Source organism: Aegilops tauschii, chromosome 3 (genome assembly GCF_002575655.3).
Source record: "Aegilops tauschii subsp. strangulata cultivar AL8/78 chromosome 3, Aet v6.0, whole genome shotgun sequence".
NCBI classification, from domain to species: Eukaryota; Viridiplantae; Streptophyta; class Magnoliopsida; order Poales; family Poaceae; genus Aegilops; species Aegilops tauschii.
In genome coordinates this window covers 609,589,752-609,610,319 of record NC_053037.3, presented here as the reverse complement: position 1 = coordinate 609,610,319, position 20,568 = coordinate 609,589,752, and the positions used below count along the sequence as shown (strand labels likewise).

The following is a 20,568-nucleotide window of genomic DNA, read 5'->3' as shown; positions in this document are numbered from 1 at the left end:
CATGTGACATTCATGTGGTTCACAATATGCGATAATAAATTTTCTTTGTAGAAGACATGCAATCACAGTGATACGATCCTCATCACTTCAACTTTTGGTTGTGATGACATAGACGAAAACATTGATACAGAAATTAACCGCACTAGGAAAGAAATGAGGCTATTTGTTGGCCAAACTGCATACAGACTGTATTCTCAATCAACCGATGATAATACAGACCTAGGGACTTTTAAAGTAGTTCCTCTTGATAGATGAATACAAGAAACTACTCAAACACATTAACATACTACTAAATGAGAGTACATAGTTTTACTGATAACACACCACACATCTACTGTGAAGGAACAATACCGGAGCATACATGTATACTACCATAGAGTACTAGAATGATAGTTCACTGATAACGCACCATGTAAGGAAGGCTCCTGCAAAATAAAACTGGTTGTTGAATGGCAGGCCATGCAGCTCAGCAACCACATTGGCGGACCGCCAAATCAAGGGTATCCTCGTTGTGAATCTTGTAGTCTGCCAGGGTGCGGCCATCCTCCAGAAGCCTGCCAGCAAAGATGATGCGCTGCTGTATAGGGGGAGTGCCATCCTTCTCGTAGATTTTCACCTTGACATTGTCGATGGTATACAAGCTCTCAACCTCAAGAGTGATGGTCTTTCCAGTTAGCGTCTTCACGAAGATGCGCATCATTCTACTTTCTCCTGGCCTACACGAGCGGATGACGAGGAGAAGGGTGGACTCCTTCCAGATGTTGTGGTCAGCCAAGGTGCGGTTGTCGTCCTCCAGCTGTTTGCTGGCGAAGATGAGGCACTGCTGGCCCTTGGGAAAGCCCTCCATGTCCTGGATCTTGGACTTCACGTTGCCGATAGTGTCTAGGCTGTCGACCTCGAGGGCGATGGTCCTGCCTGACAGCGTCTCCGTCACGAAGATTTGCATCTTTTCCTGGAGGTCAATCGTAGAGTCGTGCTCGATGCCATAATCGGCCAATGTACGGTTATCTTCTAGCTGCACCCCATCAAAGACGAGGCGGTACTGCTGCTGGATCTTTGCCTTGACGGTGTACAGGGTGTCTGATGAGTGGACCTTGAGGCAGATTGTCCTGCCAGTGGGTGTCTTGACAAAGATACGCATTCCGGATGAGCTAGCAAACCAAACATCACCAATTGTTAGATAATATTTAGGCTCTAGAACAATACACAAAAAACGTTTTTCAACAATTCCAGGTAGTAGAAAGAGCCATTACTTAAATAAAAGAACGGTAAAAACAAGAAGAGAAATCTGCTGCATAAATACCTCGTTTAGACAGAACAAGGTGCCACACTAAGCCTAGCATGCAAAGTTTAGTCTTGAGGAATCGTTAATAATATACTTCCTCCGTTCCTAAATATAAGTCCTTTTAGAGATTTCAATATGGACTACATACGGATGTATATAGACATATTTTAGAGTGTAGATTCACTCATTTTGCAATTTTTGCTCCGTATGTAGTCCATATTGGAATCTCTAAAAAGACTTACATTTAGGAACGGAGGGAGTACATGCATAGTTCATTCAGTTCTGTACATTGAAGAGACTAGTTAGGTGCCCGTGAGTTGCCAGGGAATAAAATGGAACATATAGTATTATCAATCAAGTGATACTTCTATTTGGTGAACACACCTGTCAAGTGCAGTTTTTCACAGAATAGTAACAAATGTCGCTGTTTTCCTCTACTTTCCCTATTCATCTCAGCATATATACTTACCAAATTGAATTATAGTATTATACCCTGGGCAAACTTAGTGGTACACTAAAGGAGAATATTGCCTCTGTTTTTTTTCTAAATATAAATTTCCAGTTTCATTTTATATCAATAGCACTATAACTTCTCTATGGCATACACAATGGAAAAACTGTCTTAAAAAGAACAATGTTCTACTCCCTCCGTTCCTAAATATAAGTATTTTTAGACATTTCAAATGGAATACAACATACGGATGTATGTAGACATATTTTAGAGTGTAGATTCACTCATTTTACTCCGTATGTAGTCACTTGGTGGAATCTCTAGAAATACTTATATTTGGGAACGGAGGGAGTATGTGTGAGCTTATGAATTTTAGTAGCAAGGAAAGATTCACTGAAACAGCTCTGCATTTCAGTACTGGGGAAATATTCACAAAGCCGGCTGATGAAAGGTAAAACATACACTATCACGAATTCAAATGGATAATAAGAGAGATGAATGCACAAAAGTAGAACCAAATAGATATTGAGGGCACGGCAGGACAATTAATGACCAAGAAATTTGCGGACACTTCCAATGCACTGTATGAAATAAGGAGAGGTTCCAAATCCAGACGAAGGTGGACTGTTACAAAACTGATAACCCGACCGGAAGAGCTTACATGGGCTGGATGGTCATGAATGATATTTTCCAAGAGAGCATGGCGTCTCGACAGAACCTTTTGACAACATTGAACACGGGTGTTCTGGTGCCAGGCTGACCAGGGAGCTCACAGGGACGTCAGCCTAGCAGCAATTGGTAATGGAAGATTTTATTTTTCATGCTAGTCAAGGCACAATATGGGTGTGGCATGCTGGATTGAGGGGAGGGGGTGGAATTGGTACCAACAGCGTACAGACGAATGCCAAATCGGCCAACAAGACTCACTGTTACAGAAGCTAGCTAGCTAGAGCATCCTTCAGAATTGCTACCCTACAAGGCATTGATCTTAACCGAAAAACAGAATATGCACCCTTCAGAGTTGCTATACTACAATGCATCGATCTTAATCGGAAAACAAAATATGCAGGCTTAATAACTAAAGTTAACAGCATGCAGATGCTTCCGTCCAGCTTTTATTTACATAAAGAAATGTCAGACACTTGCGCAACAGGTAGGTCATAGAAACAACAAGAGAGATCTAGTCACAAAGGTTAACAAACACATATAACGATTTTGGATTATCTTTGCTGTTTATTTTGTTATTATTGTTTTATTTTTGTATATAAACAAAACAAAATTTGAAAAGAATAAAGTGTCTAACTTATATACTCCATTGTTCTCTAGATGAAGAGTTTCTTCTGTGAAAAGAAATGATGGACAATTATAATCCTATAGCTCTAAGATCTAACATACAAGATGATATAAGGTTAGCAACAAATTCCATGAGGCCAGGCAACCCTGCAATGTAATCCTACCTGACACCAACAGTAAGATCTAGAGAGCCTAAAATTCACCCAATCCATGAGGTCTCGCAACCCTCCAATGTAATCCTAGCTACCTGATACTGACAGTAGACTCTATAGAGGGCTAGAATTCACCAAATCCATATGCGAACAATCCTACCTGACACTGACAGTAGGCTCTATAGAGGGCTAGAATTCACCAAATCCATATGCGAACAATCCTACCTGACACCGCCAGTAGGATCTAGAGAACCTAAAGTTCACCAAATCCATATGCGAACAATTGTACAGCGGTAAATCCGAGCTGGAAAATCGGTTAAACAACTACTGTGAGGAATGGCGGGTGAGGGGAACAGCAGATCTGATCAACCAAAGCTGTTCTTGAGGGGTGTCGAGCCATCGCAGCAAACACTAGAGCGGGGGAGTGGCGGATGCATCTCACGAGCCTACATTAGAGCAGGAGGGCTCTCAAGATCACCGTCTCTCTCGTCATCAGACTCGGCGCTAGCTCAGGCGGGTAGGGTTTTGGCGACGGGTTGCTCGGGGAAGGATGGGGATTCAAAATTTCACGGCGCGGACCAAGAAAATGGAAGGGGGAGGGAGCAGATTAGGGCTTACCGAGAGGAGAGGAGGAGGATCTCCGCTCGAGTCCGGTAGGAACTGCGTGCAGGCGGCGCTGCGGCGCTGCGGCGGCGGCGGTGGCGGGGGAAGGAGAGCGGTCCAAGCGAGAGAGGGAGAGTGGAGAAGACAGGGTTTCTTTTTCTATAATATAATAGAGAAAAAGATAGGAGAGGTTTTTTTTAGGGAAATGAAGATAGAGGATTTTTTTTTTTTAGCTGAAACAACGCACTTTATTTATATTCAACCATGTTTGTTTGGAGGGATAGTAACTATAGTTAGGACAACCCCGGGGGTAGGGAGATGAGCAGTAGGACTCGTCGAGGGTCTGTGAACCTGTTGGGGGTTTCGAGGTGTCTTCACTAATGGTGATTCCCGTCACGGTGGTGAGGCCGCAGAGGAAATGCGACATCCTTGTGCAAGGCTGGTAAGTCTTCCGCTCGTGACTTGGCTTTGTTCCTGGATAGTAACTTTAGGTGTTTCTTCTCGAGCCTTGGTGATTTCAGGTTCGATCGGTCCAACAAGGAGGACAACCTTACCCGGGGAGCTTGTCCATGCCCTCGTCAATGCCTGAACCCACACGCCCGGCATGCCAGAGGTCCGGGAACACGACTAGGAGCCTCCGCTGAGAGCTCACCGGGGACATGTAGGAGTGTTGACTCTATTTTCCTTTGTTACTTGTGCGTGGTATGATGCTATCTTAGTGTTGCTTCTTTGGTGGTGTTCAACTGCTTCGCCTGCTCCTGCCGCCCATGTGGGTGTGCCAAGGGTAAAGGTTCTGAACCCGCATGTTGTCGTCGGGATGGGGGTTTGGGATCCCACGGCTCCCTTAGCAAAGAAAGTTGCCGCCGATGGCGTCAAGGAAGCTAGGACCGGCGCTCCTGGCGCTGTGGAGCCGCTTGAGGTGGTGTCGACGGCGGAGCCCGCGACTGAGGCCGTTGTTATTCTGGTACCTCTGTCAAAGCCTGCCACCCATGCCTCAAAGCCCGAGGACACTGGCCTGGATATGAGGCAGAAGAAGAAGATGAAGGCGGCGGCAGATTTAGCCATGGTGTCGTTGTCATCTCTCTTCCAAAAGGGGAGCGAGTTGGGGCCAAATGTCTGGAGGAGACCAGCTCTGCTGAGAAGAGGAAGCTCTTCTCCTCAGGCATCCGGAAGCTTGCACTAGTAGAAAAATGACCATTTGTCCCGGTTCTTAAGGCCCATTTGTCCCGGTTGTGGAACCGGGACTAAATGGTAGTTACTAATGCCATGTACCTTTAGTCCTGGTTCTTATACGAACCGGGACAGATGGGCCTCCACGTGGCCGCTGCGGCGAGCACAGGCAGGAGGGCCTTTGGTCCCGGTTGGTAGCACCAAACGGGACCAATAAGCGTCCACGCATCAGCATTTCAGAGGCTGGGGGTTTTGTTTTTTTTTAAGGAGGGGTTAGGGGTTTTGGGGGGTTAATTTAGGTGTTTCATATATTGTGTTAGCTAGCTAATTAATAGAGAGAAGTATGTGTCCTCTCTTATCTCCTTTGCTTGGTCGACGGTACGTACTATACGTATAGAGAGGACTCGACACGCTAGCTACTAAGCAAATGGAGGAAATAGAAGATCGTCATGAACATATGCATACAGAGAGAAGTGATATCGACCTCTCCTTCTCCGAGAGATTGGTCGAACAACAAGTTTCCGTATCTCTTACAATATAATCCCCTAATTATATACGAACTTAGGGTCCACATGGTATTCTCCATCTTTATCGATCACGTGGTCAAGAAAGAATGCCGCCAATTCCTCTTGAATTCCTCGCATGCGATCTGGTGGTAGGAGTTCGTCCCGCATCCGAAACACCTAAATTTGAAGAAGGGGGTCAATACATATATATGAATGAATGAAAGTCAACACAAATGATGGTAATAAAATAAAATTGTGAATATTATTACTTACGCACTTCATATTGTTTGTCAGAGTAGCCCCGTTCATAGGTCGTGTGGCGGATGCACTCGCAAACGTAGTATCCACAGTAATTAGTCCCGGCTTCCTGCCACAACCACTTTACAAGAAATAGAGGTCAATCAAACTGATAAGCAAGCATACTAAATGGTATTGATAAAACTACCGCTTGAATCACTAGGAGATGCGCGGAACTAGCTAGTAGTACTTACTTTCGGGTGTTTAAATTGCAGCTTCTTCGGCAGTCCCGGAGCTTTTGAGGTGAATTTTTTCCAAACCCTGCCAGACAAAGAAAACAATTACTTGATATCAGGAAATGAACAAAGTTGCCGATATGGTGCGATAATGATCGATTTAACTTACTTCTCGAGCATTTCAGTCATGTCCGCATACTCCTGGGGATCTTTTCGTCTCGAGTCGAAGACGGTTACTAGTCCCTGCTCAAGCTTAATCTCCAGGAAAATATAGTGGAAGCTGCCCATGCATGCATAACTCATGAATTACATTACTATAACCTCGAGTAATAAGGGAAACCGAATATGCAAAAGACAGTAACACTCACTTGAAGTTGTAAGGAAAGAGTATTATAGCTTTGTTTTGATTTAATACCAACGATCGTAGCAAGTTGGCCTCGGTGTCTTTGGCATGTTTTTCAACCTAATAATCATCTATGAGATTTTGTGTTAATGAACCCAATATCACCGATTTGTCTTTTCTTCAATTCGGCGATGTTCAACCTGCATAATATAGTGAGGATAATTATATATACATGCAATGAAAGAGCTGACCTATATATAGAGACTTAATGACAGAAGTAGTACTTATAGATAGTAGCAAGTGACCATTAATTTATCGAGGGCCTTTTGATTGAAAAACTCGAAGAACTCCTCAAACGGAACATTCAACAGATCAATTCCAACGAGGTCATGCTCCTCTTTAACTCTCAGCGTCAAAGTATTCGTCCCCCCAGACTCTCTGCAGGTTTTCATGTACCAATCATGGAATCTTCGCATCATCGTTGTTAGAGATCTTTCATCTTTGACGAGAGGCTTCCCGTACTCGTATCTGTGTTCGTCCACCTCCAAGAAATCATAATGTACATCGTCGGGCAGGTAATCTCCAAGATTGGTATAACCGGGCACCATCCCCGGATCATTAGCGACGATATCGCTAGACACCTGGAGCGGGGGGAACGATTGGTTCGCTTGTTCGCCGAGCTGGGCAATTATTTTCCCAACTCGTCGTTTTGCTAACCTTTGATCACTGATAGTCCTTCCCGACCGATCCGCTTCGACAAATGACTTTTCAATAACACGGTCATAGTTGCCTTTCGGCGGAGACTTTGGTGGTTTCTTCAGGGTAGCCAGAGTGCACTTCGCTTTCACCGGATCTATCTTCTCCTCCGGAGGTGGATGTTTCCCTTTGCTTTCACCCCTTCAAAGAAGTTCGTCACTTCGGCTCGCACGATCTTCCTGGTTTCCTCCTCGGTCCTCTCGTATGGTAACTTCTCTGGAGTCTTCAGAGAAGGACCGAATCTGTATTACCTCCCGCCTCTGGCTGTACTGCTAGACGCCGGAGCAGACGGAGCGGTTGCGGCTGTCTTCTTTCCTTGCTTACGAGGCGGAGGAGAAGGACTACGACGCGCCGGAGTAGCCGGAGCGGCGACGGGTCTCTTCCGCCCTTGGCGACGAGGCAGAGAAGGAGGAGGCTGGTTGCTCGGGCGCCGACGCAGGCGGAGAAGGAGGCGGAGTGCCGCCACGCGCCGGAGAAGGAGGCTGAGTGCCATAATCACTCGCCGGAGGAGGAGGCGGAGGCGGAGTGCCCTGACTCGCCGGAGGAGAAGGAGGCGGAGGCGTCCAGTTCGGAAGGTTGATGAGCTCCTTCCGTCATAGGCATGGAGTCTTCAGAGAAGAACCCAGCCGAGTCTCCCCATCACCCGTAGGGTGGTAAAGCTCGAGGTCCTCAAATCCGTCTGTTATTTCATCCACCATCACCCTAGCATATCCTTCTGGAATTGGCCGACGGTGGTAGGTTGAGCCAGGTTCAGTAGGTAAAACAGAGCCACCAGCCGCCTTGACTTTGAATTTCATCCATTGCGTCATAAGGTGGCAATGTTGAGACCCCGTGATAGCATCCACGGGGTAGCTAGCAGGACCGTGAAGACAGGCTCCTGCTGAAGCAGCTCGGTGGAAGCCACGCTGCTTCTCCGCTGAGATGGCGGGGTAGCTTCGGGGGAAGCTTCGGCAGGTCGTTTGCTACAATTTGCTTCTCGTTCCACTATCGCTAGTACCCTTGCGTGCAGCGCCTGCAGTTGGGTATGCTCCACTTTCTTCCTCCTCTCATGGCATTTGTAACCGCCTGCGTCCGGAAACCCAACCTTCCACGGAACGGAGCCTGGCGTGCCTCGTGTCCGTCTAGGGTGCTCAGGATTCCCGAGGGCCATTGTGAGCTCGTCGTTCTCTCTGTCTGGAATGAACGTCCCTTGCTGGGCTGCATCGATATACTCCTGAAGCCTCGTGATTGGTATTCTCAGTTGCTCGTCCGTCCAAACGCACTTCCCTGATACAGGGTCCAAGGTTCCGCCAACCCTGAAGAACCAAGTACGGCAACGGTCTAGCCACCTCAATGTCTCTGGTTCGAGCCCTTTATCAAGCAGGTCATTCTCAGCCTTGGCCCACAACGGCCGGGCTTTGAGGTAGCCACCTGACCCCGTGCGATGGTAAAGCTTCTTCTTCACAGCATTTTTCTTATTTGTCACTGACATCTTCTTACTCTTGTCCGATGTCTTGTGGGCCACAAATGCGGGCCAGTGATCTCTGATATTCTCATACCGGCCGATGAATTCTGGTGTCTCTTCTTTGTCGATAAATTTTTTCAGCTCATTCTTCCACGTCCTGAATAGTTCTGCCATCTTCTTAAGAGCATGAGACTTGATCAATTGCTCTTTAACTGGCTTCTCCGGATCCTCCTCTGGCGGTAGGGTGAAATTTGCCTTCAGCGCAGTCCAAAGATCATCTTTCTGCATATCGGAGACATAAGACACCTCAGGGTCTTCTTTAGCTGGCTTAAACCATTGGTGGATGCTGATCGGGATCTTGTCCCTAACAAGAACCCCGCACTGAGCAACAAATGCTTCCTTTGTCCGGATGGGTTCAATCGGTTGGCCATCGCGCGTGATTGCTGTGATCTCAAACCTTTCATCTGAGCGCATTTATCTCTTCTATAGAAATCTAATAAGAGGGATTGATTGAAAAATCCAATTATTTACTCTACAAGAATGAAATGCTTGTTTTTCTTCGGGTCTCGTCTCTTTACCGAAGTTGTGCTCGATCCAAAGGGCTAGAAAAAAGAAGAAAGACGAGAGTTCATTAATATGTGTACATATACCAAAACAATGAAGGCATCAATTAGCTAGTCAGCACAGGCTTAACTAATATATATACCTGGCCGGACTCGGTTCGGTCACCGGAGCCGTCATCACGGTCTCCTTCTTGCACCGGCATTGGGTCACCGGAGCCGTCATCACGGTCTCCTTCTTGCACCGGCATTGGGTCACCGGAGCCATCATAATCATAGCCTGCTTCTTCACCCTGTCCTTCCAGACCATCGGTGTCATTGAGAAATGAGAAGACGGCATCACTTCCATGTGCGATTATGTCCCCCAACACCGCTTCTGTTGCTTCGTCTCGGGGGTCCATAGTTTCTGCAAATATTTACAACATGGCAGTTATTATTCAAACATGACAGATGGATATATTAGTGGCAAACGTAGAACTAGCTAGCTAATTAATCACAATAAGGAATCATATTAGTGGCCTCAACGCTGCTTCTCTAGGGTTTAGGGTGGCCTCGGCAACGCTTCAAGGGTTTGGGGTGGCCTCGACAACGCTTCAAGGGTATGGGGTGGCCTCGACGGCAACGCTCTTTTAACTTGGTAAATTTGGGTGGCCTCGAGAGAGTTTGTCGGGTAGGGGCGCGGCGGGAGGGGGTAGGAGACCGACATCGTTTTTTTTCTAGGGTTTGAGTGTCCTCGAGAGTTTTGGTCGAGCGAGAGGGCCGGGGGGTGCTCCGGTGGTATAAGTTATCACGGTCGAGAGGGGGTATATATATCGATCGCCCATCATGTCGAAGTTATTTTGGAACGGAGTTCCCGACAAAAATTAAGAAGAGGACGTAGAGTCTATTTTTTCTTCTTCTCCTTTATTCCTTCTTCTTCTCCTCTTTTTTTTTCTTCTTCTTCCTCTTCTTATTCTTCCTTCTTCCTTTCTTCCTAGCTAGATATATAAAAAATTTCTAAAAAATGTTATCGGGGAGGGGGTATATCGACCTCCCCTCATGTTGAAATTATCGGGGAGGGGGTATATCGACCCCCACCCCCCTCATCATGCATATATAGCTACCACATACATATATACATTGAAAAAAATTACATATATGCAACAAAAACATTAATACACATATGAACAAAAAAATACATATATGAACAAAAACATGCTCTGAACAAAAAAATTAATCTAATAAATCTAATAAGAAATTAATCTAATAAAAAACATGCTCTAAACTTACATATAGCCACATACATATAAATATACATTTTATATATATGAAAAAAATTAATCTAATACAAAATAAAAAACAGAGCCGGACCGGCGCGACGGCTCACAGCGGGGGCATCTGGCGATGGCGACGGTGGGGGAGGCGAGGGCGCCGGCGAGCGGGGGCGGGCCGCGGGAAGGGGCTCGGGTGCGGGGCAGGGGCGGCGCGGCGACGGCGTCAGAGGCAGGGGCGGCGCGGCGACGGCGTCGGAGGCAGGGGCGCGCGGCGCGGCGATGGTGTCAGAGGCAGGGGCGATGACGGCGACGACGACGAGGAGCAGTGCTGGGGCGTCGGGCACGAATAGACGATGAAATTGTGAAATTTTCACAAGTCCAGCTTACATACCCAGAGCATTGGTTCCGGTTCGTGGCAACAACCGGGACCAATGCCACCTTTAGTCCCGGTTGGTGCCACCAACCATGACCAAAGGTCAGTTTTCGGCAGCCCAAAGGGCGGGAAGCGGCGGCCTTTGGTCCCGGTTCGTGGCACCAACCGGGACTAAAGGGGGGGCGTTGGTCCCGGTTGGTGCCACGAACCGGTACCAATGCACCCCTTTAGTTCCGGTTGGTGGCACCAACCGGGACCAAAGGCCCTGTGCCGCCCGCTTCGCGGCGAAAACTTTAGTCCCACCTCGCTAGCTGAGAGAGCTCGAGAGTGGTTTATAAGCGCTGCTGCGCTAACCCTCTCGAACTCCTCTCAACTACAGGCTTGCGGGCCTAATTTGTCACGATGTGCTTGTGGGCCAACTGGGCCTCCTGCGAGCCTGAATCCTGGCCCATAGTTGGGTTTCTAGTCGTATTCAGGCCATCGTGGCCCAGTGGGTGGCACTTTTTTTATTTTTTTGCTGTTTTATTTATGTTATTTTGTTTCTACTTACAACAAAAAACTTACTGTTGCTATTTTTATTAATTTTATTAAAGTTTATTTATTTTACTTTATTAAAATTTATTTTGTTTCTACTTATTTATTTTATTAAAGTTTATTTTTCATGCATTTACTGATTATTTTGAGCTATAAGACCCTGAAATTGAAAATCATTTCAAATGAACTCTTAAAAGGTTGAAAGTTGGCATGGTATCATCATTTGACCCACATAACATGTGCAAGAAAGTAGAGAGGTTACGGCAAAAACTGGATGCACTTCATGTACAAAACGGACAATCTCTTTCAAAGTATTACGGTTTCATACGGAAACTCGTCTGTTACAAAGGGATTTCTTTTTTTTTTTGAACTTATTCGAACTCCATAGTTTTTCTGTGCTCAAAATGCACCATTCAAAGCCACATCATCCATTTTCAACCCTTTCTGACTTCATTTTTATTTTTCATGCATTTACTGATTATTTTGAGCTATAAGACCCTAAAATTGAAAAGCATTTCAAATGAACTCTGAAAAGGTTGAAAGTTGGCATGGTATCATCATTTGACCCTCATAGCATGTGCATGAAAGTAGAGAGGGTTACGGCAAAAACTGGATGCACTTCGTGTACAAAACGGACAATCTCTTTCGAAGTATCATGGTTTATACGGAAACTCGTATGTTACAAAGGAATTTCTTTTTTTTGAACTTATTTGAACTCCATAGTTTTTCTGTGCTCAAAACGCACCATTTAACGCCGCATCATCAATTTTCAACCATTTCTGACTTCATTTGTTATTTTTCATGCATTTACTGATTATTTTGAGCTATAAGACCCTGAAATTGAAAAGTATTTCAAATGAACTCTGAAAAGGTTGAAAGTTGGCATGGTATCATCATTTGACCCACATAGCATGTGCAAGAAAGTAGATAGGGTTACGGCAAAAACTGGATGCACTTCGTGTACAAAACGGACAAATTAATAGAAGTTCATCATCACATTTTTACCAAAGTACACATAGTTCTTATTGAACAACATATAGCTCTCTAGAGCATCTAACTAAACCATACACTGAAATTATGTAAAACATTTCAATGCAACAACAAATGCGATCATAATCGCAACCAAGGTAACAATTGATCCAACTGCATAATGATACCAAGCCTCGGTATGAATGGCATATTTTCTAATCTTTCTAATCTTTAACCGTATTGCATCCATCTTGATCTTGTGATCATCGACGACATCCGCAACATGCAACTCCAATATCATCTTCTCCTCCTCAATTTTTTTTATTTTTTCTTCAAGTAATTGTTTTCTTTCTCAACTAAACTTAACCTCTCGACAATAGGGTCGATTGGAATTTCCGGTTCAACCACCTCCTAGATAAAGGAGAAAGATTAACTAGTGTGGCTCAGACATTTCGTCGAACACCTCATGTGCATAGGAGGTGAGCTAGAGCACCCAAATGCCCTCCCCTCGCCGGCCAGAAAAAACAGAGGACTGTGAAGTGCTCTGCCGTGGCGATGGGGTATATATAGGCAACTCATTTGTCCCGGTTCGTGGCTGGAACCGGGACGAAAGCCAGCCTTCTGTCCCGGTTCAAGCCAATAACCGGGACCAATGGTTGTGGGCCAGGAGCGAGGCCCATTGGTCCCGGTTCGTGCCTCGAACCGGGACAAATGGGTCCATACGAACCGGGACCAATGCCCACGAGGCCCCAGCCGGCCCCCTGGGCTCACGAACCGGGACGAATGCCCCGATGGGTCCCGGTTCTTGACTGAACCGGGACTAATGAGTTTGCCATGCCCGAACCAAAGCCCTGTTTTTTACTAGTGTTTGGCTTGTCTGTGGAGCCCGGGTTCCTGCTGGTTCCAACCCAACTTGCTCCTCAAACACTACGGGTGCTGCCTACTCCAATTATTTTAGCACGTATTTTATTTAAATAAATTATTACTTTGGATTGTACTTACTTTTGTGTACACAGATCACATGATCACTCTGGCGTACGACCTCGTCACTCAACGTGCTGACTTCGTCGCTCCGCGGAATCCGGCTTCGCCGCACCGATCTTATCACACAGCAACCTCGCTATACCGGCCTCGTCGCTACGTCGACTTCAAACAGTCAGCCGACTCCGGCTGCAACACGACCGACGTCGACTTGGCCATCACCGACTCTGTGTTCTCCGCGGTCGATTCCTTCGAGGACTCCGCTTCGTCGTGTCGTCGCTTCACAACTCAGACCACATCACCACAGCCCGGCGTGATCCCTCAGAGTACCAAGCTTCAACCTATGGGACCAACGGGTGAGGTCCAACTTTTGTTTGAATATCCACCGTGAAGTTATGGCACCCACCGCGCTAACATGATCTGTCTAAGGTCATATCCGGGTTACATCATCTCTGATCTCCTTGAGAAATCACCTAGGGGGCTGCATCAAAGCAATTTAAGATGAATTAAACATGCATATTAATGTTCACTCGACATCGCAAGCAGTTGGTGAGATGTAGTAGCAAATTTTACTATGTTCTCTTCGCCTAACAGGCATTGCCCAACTCACACAGTCTGTTAGAGGCTCGGGGCTACACCCACTAGGTACACTGATCGGACTTTGAGTGGCCAAGAAGAACTTGAACCTTTGGCAGACTTATACAGTCTGACAGAGGCTCGGGGACTACACCCACTGGCTGCACTGATCAGACTTCCAGTGACCAAGAAGAAGAATAATTTGAACCTCCTATATTTTGTATTTCATTCGAGGAGATGTTCCGTGTTTAGTCACGATGAAATTCCAAGTGACTTCACTCGAGCATATATTCCGTGTTTTGGCATGATAAAATTTAGAGCGACTTGGCTCGAGCAAATATTTCGTGCCCAGGCACGATGAAATCCCGAGTGACTTCACTCGAGCAGATATTCCATGTTCAGGGACGATGAAATTCCAAGTGACTTCACTCGAGTAGATATTCCGTGTTTGGGCACGATGAAAAATTCCAAGTGACTTCACTTGAGCAGTAGATATTCTGTGTTTAGGCACGATGAATTTCCGAGTGACTTCACTTGAGCATATGTTTCGCATTGAGACGCAGCAAAATTCCGAGTGACTTTGCTTGAGTAGATGTTTCGTGTCCATCCACGACAAAATTCCGACCCGAGTGGCTTCACCGAGCAGATGTTCCCTTCCGAGGCACGACAAAATTCTAAAATCGGTGCAGTCCAGCTTTGCACTTTGGGTGCGGATAATCCGCCTCAACAAGGTTGCCAGATTTCTTGGCAACACCCTTGACAAGGGACAAAAAAGGAAAAATATGGATGGCAATTACTCTATTTGCAGTTGGTTTCCTTTCCCCACAAAAGAAAACCTCTCCTCTCTTCCCCTAAAAAAAACCTCTCCTCTCCTTTTCTTTTTCCTATATATATATAAATAAAAAAGAAAACCCTCTCTCTTTCTCTCTCGCTTCGACCGCTCTCCTTCCACCCGCCGCCGCCCGCCCACTCGAGCGAAGATCTTCTTCCTCTCCTCTCGGTAAGCCCTAACCCGCTCATCTCCCTTTCATCTTCTTCGTCTGCGCCGTGGAATTTCGAATCCTCATCCTTCCCCGAGCAACCCGGCCCGACCTAGCTCCGAGCCCGATGACGAGAGAGACGGTCTTCTTGAGGGCCCTGCTGCTCTGGTGTAGGCTATCGAGATGCATCCGCCGCTCCCCTGCTCTTGCGCCCTACGGTTTGCTGCGATGTCTCGACCCCCCTGCCCGTGTTTCCTCAAAAACAGCTCTGCTGCTTTGCTTGCGGTGCCCTGTGTTCCTGGTAACAATTAATCGTCTTCTGTTGCTATTGTGGTTGCGGCACAACTGTATGATCGATGAAGCGTGGCTATCTTTTCATGATTTTTCCCCATCCAGTCAATATGGATTGGGTGAATTCTAGCCCTCTGTAGAGCCTTCTGTCAGTGTCAGGTAACTAGGAATATTACATTAGAGGGTTGCCTGGCCTCATGGAATTTGTTGCTAACCTCATCATCTTCTGCTAGATCACAGGATTATAATTGTTCATCATGAAATTCTTTATCTACAAATCGATGGAGTATATATCATGTCAGATACACCTGATCGAGTTCTCGTTATATGTATGTCCTCGCCATGGAATCAAATAATTTATTTTTTGTTTATATACATAAATAATAAATGAAAAAATAATAAGTTAATAAGAAGATAAACAGCAAAGATAGTCCAAAATCGTTACATGTGTTGTGACTACATCTCTCTTGTTACCTGTTGCAAACGTTACTGTTTTTTTTTTGTAAATAAAGGCTGGACTTAGGCATCTGCATGCTGTTAATTTTAGTTAGTAAGGATGCATATTCTGGTTTTTGGTTAAGATTGATGCCTTGTAGGGTAGTAACTCTGAAGGGTGCTCTAGCTAGTTAAGCTTCTATGACGGTGAGTCTTGTTGGCTGATTTGGCATTCGCCTGACACTGTCGATACCAATTCTACCCCTCCCCTCAACCCAGCATGCCACAACCCTATAGTGCCTTGACTAACATGAAAAAAAAAATTCCAGTACCAATTGCTGCTAGGCTGACGTCCACGTGGGCTCCCTGGTCAGCCTGCTGCCTCCAGTAAACCTGTGTTCATGTTGTCAAAGGTTCTGTGGAGACGCCATGCTCTCATGGCAAATATCATTCATGAATCATGACCATCCAGCCCATGTAAGCTCTTCCGGTTGGGTTATCAGTTCCATAACAGGCCACCTTCGTCTGGATTGGGAACCTCTTCAAGTGTCCGCAAATTTCTTGGTCATGAATTGTCCTGTCATGCTCTCAGTATCTATTTGGTTCTACTGTTCCTATCCTGACCCCCATGACTCGGATAGCTCTTAAGCTGGTGCCTTAAATCACTTTTGTGCATTCATTTCTCTTATCCACGTGATTATGCACGATTTACCTTTCATCAGCTGTCTTTGTAAATCTTTCCCTGGTACTGAAATTCAGAGCTGTTTCAGTGAATGTTTCCTCCCTACTAAAATTCATAAGCTCACACATAGATTGTTGTTCTTTAAGTTATATATTGCTACTGATATAAACTGAAACTAGAAATTTATATTTAGCAAAAAACAGCAGCAATATTCTCCTTTAGTGTATCACTAAGTTTACGCAGGGTATAATACAATTTGGCGAGTATATATACTGATGTGATTAGGGAAAGTAGAGAAAAACGGCAACGTTTGTTGCTACCCTGTGAAAAACTGCACTTGACAGGCATGTTCACCAAATAGAAGTATCACTTGATTGATAATACCATATGTTTTGTTTTATTCTTAGCAACTAATTAACGGGCACCTAACTAGTCTCTTCAATTTACAGAACTGAGTGAACCGTGCATGTATATTATTAATGACTGCTCAAGACTTAACTTTGCAAGCTAGGCTTAGTGCGGCACCTTTTTCTGTATAAACAAAGTATTTATGCAGTAGATTTCTCTTCTTGCTTCTACTGTTTCAATAATGGGCTCTTTCTACAGCCTAAATATATTGTCTAACAATTGTTGATGTTTGTGTATGTAGCTCATCCGGAATGCATATCTTTGTCAAGAACCCCACCGGCAGGACAATCCGCCTCAAGGTCCACTCATCAGACACCCTATACACCATCAAGGCAAAGATCCAGCAGCAGTACCACCTCGTCTTTGATGGGTTGCAGCTAGAAGACAACCGTACATTGGCCGATTATGGCATCGAGCACGACTCTACGATTGACCTCCAGGAAAAGATGCAAATCTTCGTGACGGAGACGCTGTCAGGCAGGACCATCGCCCTCGAGGTCGACAGCCTAGACACTATCGGCAACGTGAAGTCCAAGATCCAGGACATGGAGGGCTTTCCCAAGGGCCAGCAGTGCCTCATCTTCGCCAGCAAACAGCTGGAGGACGACAACCGCACCTTGGCTGACCACAACATCTGGAAGGAGTCCACCCTCCTCCTTGTCCTCCGCCCGTGTAGGCCAGGAGAAAGTAGGATGATGCACCTCTTTGTCAGGACCCTGGATGGGAGGACCCTCGACCTTGACGTCAGGAGCTCGGACACCATCAACAGTGTCAAGGTGAAGATCTACGAGAAGGATGGCTATCCCCCTATACAGCAGCGCATCATCTTTGCTAGCAGGCAGCTGGAGGATGGCCGCACCCTGGCGGACTACAAGATTCAGAGCGAGTCTACCGTTGATCTGGTGCTCCGTCTTTGTGGTTGCTGAGCTGGATGGCCTGCCATTCAACAACTAGTTTTATTCTGCAGGAGCCTTCCTTCCAGTAGTGGTGCGTTTATCAGTAAACTATCATTCTAGTATTGTACGGTAGTATATATATATATATCCTCCGGTATTGTTCCTTCACAGTAGAAGTGTGGAGTGTTATCAGCAAAACTACGTACTAGCAGTATCATTTAGCAGTTTGTTAGAGTTTGTTAGTGTGTTGAGTCTGTTTATCCATCTATCATGCCGAACTACTATTAAGAGTCCCTGGATCTGTATTGTCATTAGTTGATTGAGAATACAGTCTGTATGCAGTTTGACCGACAAATAGCTTCCTTTCTTTTCTCATTTATTTATTTCCCTTCTGCATACCCAAATATTTGTCTCCATGTTTTCGATCATCTATGACATCACAGTCAAAAGTTGAAGAACCACATGAATGCCACATTGAGCTGGAATCAAGTTATCCTCGTCCTTGCCATTGGAGGAGGAGGACGGCAGCGGGAGGACCGCGACGGGGAGTGGTGGAGGATGAGAAGGAGGCTTTGACTGAATAAGCCCAGCGATACCCCCCCCCCCACCCCCCTCCCCGCGGGCGCGGCTGCCTCTTGCAGTGCGCTTGTCGCGACCTGGCTGTGCGCGCACCGTCCTCCACCATCCCCCCACACCCCGACAGGGGTGTCTTCTTTCCGGTGGCCATGTGGTCCAGTGTCCATGGCCGACCGGGGTGGCTCCGGACTCGGCGTGGCCTGGAAGCTGCGCTCTTTCCTCCGCTCCCCCATCCTGCTGGTGTCCTTGGTGGTCGTCCATCTCGATGCATCCTCGATTGCGGTGCACTACGGGAGCTGCACCCCCCCTTTACGGCTCGCCGACATCCTTGTTGCTCCGGCCCCGTTGACCCAGATCTGCGCTACCCTCCGGATGCGGGCCTCCGGCCATCGTCCAATTCCTCACCGCCCACCCATCCACCTTCGTGCCTCGTCTGTCCCTTAGCCGCTCTGTTGCTCGCGCTTCCAGCGGCGCCCGTTGCCTCTTTGTCGGCGAGCGTGGTTCCGACCTATGCCCGACTTCCTCATATCTGACTCATGCTCCAACGGCTTGGGACTGCTCAGACTCTGGCCAGAGAGAAGTCCCTGCATTCTATGCTGGCAGCGATGACACCCCGCGGTGGTCGTCTCCTTCTTGGAGGCGTTGTCACGGCCGTTTCCTGGGCCCCTTTTCGAGCACTAGGGGAAACCCTAGGTCCGGTTTTCCCGATCGGACGACAACGGTGTCTCGGCGTCATACTCCTTCCTGAAGGCGTTGTCTTGGTTGCTCGCGGTATCCTCATGGCTAGATCTAAAGATATTGGTCGTCGTGTTGTTGGTCTGAGCTACTTCTTAGGTTGGCGGGTTTAGCTGTGTTTCTTTTCTTGTTTGGGTCGAGCATCCCATGTCTCTCTGCTTCAGGTACCATGTTCACGCCTCTTGCGTCCATGTCATGTGTTGTATCTCGCCTTGTACTTGTTCTAACTTCTTCTATCAATGAAATAATACACAAGCTTTGCGTATTCGTGAAAAAACGAATAGGCCCACTTCAGCCACCATGGAGCATTGGGAGCATAGTCACCTTTATTGCAGACCATGGTGGGTGGGTGGCGTGGCATTGGGGATTTGGGGGGTAGCGTCTAGGGTTTGAAGGTGGTTTGGCGTTTCGGGGGACGACGACAGGGTATTTATAGGAGGAGGAGAGGCTAGAGGGCCATGGGGTGGCCTAGGCAAGTGGAACGACGCCGGTTTTTAGAGGGATAGGTAGGGTCTGGGGATAAATACTATTTTGGTCAACTTTGAACTAAATGAGTAATAGTAGTTTCGGGGTAAATCTTGGAGTTGTCAAACTTTGTAGGGGAATGACTAGCTAGTAAACAGTGGGGTAAGTGGCTGGTGGCCAAGAAGAGGGTTGCACAAATGGCCCACGGTGAGGGCAATCATCGATGGCAAAACTCTCAGGAGTTTTCACACTGGCTTCTCTCATTCAGAACACTGGCCTCCTCCTCGTTAGCAGGTGCGGCATCCTTGGCCTCGTCACTCACATGCTGGGCATCCTCCAAAGTCTGTCGGAGCCACGCCACTTTCTTGGGGGCGGCAGCCAAAAACCAGAGCTCGGTACAAAAGAAGAATAGAATAGAATAAAATAGAATAGAAGGCGACCGATAAGGCTCTAAAAAGAGCGTAGATTGGATTGAAAAGTATGCTTCTACTGGTATTAAGGAATCTTAAATCAAGACTGTTTTGCAAGCGCTGCCAGTTTATGCCATGAGACTTTTTAAATTTCCAGTCTCGTTATGTAAGGAGCTAGCTCAGATTATAAAAAATTTCTGGTGGGGAGACGAAGAGGATAGGAGGAAAACCCACTGGTTAGCCTGGGACAAGCTAACAAAACCAAAAGGACAGGGATGCATGGGGTTCCGTGACCTAAGGTTATTTAACCAAGTGCTCTTAGCTAAATAGGCATGGCGTTTATTGGTGTACCCAGAGTCATTGTGTGCTAAGATTTTGAAGGCAAAGTATTATCGCAATGGTCACATCTTGGATACAGTTTTCCCGCAAGCCATGTCCGTGAATTGGCAAGGTATCATGCATGGTCTGGAACTTTTAAAACAAGGGATCATATGGAGAGTGGTCGATGGTAAAAATGTTAACATTTGGAGAGACAACTGGCTCCCAAGAATTTTGGGACTAAAAATTACAGCTAAAAAGCATCGAACTAGACTGAAATGGGTGTCAGAATTGTTCATGAGTGGGATGAGAAGATGGGATGAAAATTTTGATTAGGCATTCAATCTTTCATCATGATGCCGAAGAGATTCTAAACTTACGCATTCAGGCTGTGGGAGACGGTGATCTAGTCGCTTGGCATTATGAGAAAAGTGGTATGTTCTTTGTGAAAAGTGCGTACAAACTGGCTTTAAATCTCAAGGACAACAGGGGCGAGACGGGAATATCCAGTGCTGCTGTTAATGAGGAAAGAAGACTGTGGGACGTTATTTAAAAGGCTAAGGTTCCGCAAAAAATTAGAATTTTCGCTTGGAGAGCTGCGACCAACCGTTTGGCGGTCCAGGTGAATAGAGTAACTCACCATCAAACGG

The 20,568-nt window shown here is 46.4% G+C and overlaps 2 protein-coding genes across 2 annotated transcripts; one reads left to right on the top strand and one right to left on the bottom strand.

Moving 5' to 3' along the window:
- Positions 1–162: 162 nt before the first annotated feature.
- On the bottom strand, positions 163–3,926 carry LOC109763160 (polyubiquitin 11-like). Its single transcript, XM_045233945.2, has 2 exons — positions 3,800–3,926; positions 163–1,151 (listed from the first exon to the last, which is right to left on the bottom strand). The coding sequence occupies exon 2, from the start codon at positions 1,139–1,141 to the stop codon at positions 467–469; it is 675 nt and encodes a 224-aa protein (XP_045089880.1). The 5' UTR covers positions 1,142–1,151; positions 3,800–3,926; the 3' UTR covers positions 163–466.
- Positions 3,927–14,638: 10,712 nt separating this feature from the next.
- LOC120962072 (polyubiquitin 11-like) lies at positions 14,639–17,789 on the top strand. The gene is made up of 2 exons (XM_040385968.3): positions 14,639–14,722; positions 16,760–17,789. Exon 2 carries the CDS (start codon positions 16,770–16,772, stop codon positions 17,442–17,444), a length of 675 nt encoding a protein of 224 aa, XP_040241902.1. The 5' UTR covers positions 14,639–14,722; positions 16,760–16,769; the 3' UTR covers positions 17,445–17,789.
- Positions 17,790–20,568: the final 2,779 nt, after the last annotated feature.

What these genes read in the sequence shown, in the direction of transcription:
- LOC109763160 (XM_045233945.2), bottom strand. Translation starts at nt 1,141, where the DNA reads ATGCGTATCTTTGTCAAGACACCCACTGGCAGGACAATCTGCCTCAAG.
- LOC120962072 (XM_040385968.3), top strand. Translation starts at nt 16,770, where the DNA reads ATGCATATCTTTGTCAAGAACCCCACCGGCAGGACAATCCGCCTCAAG.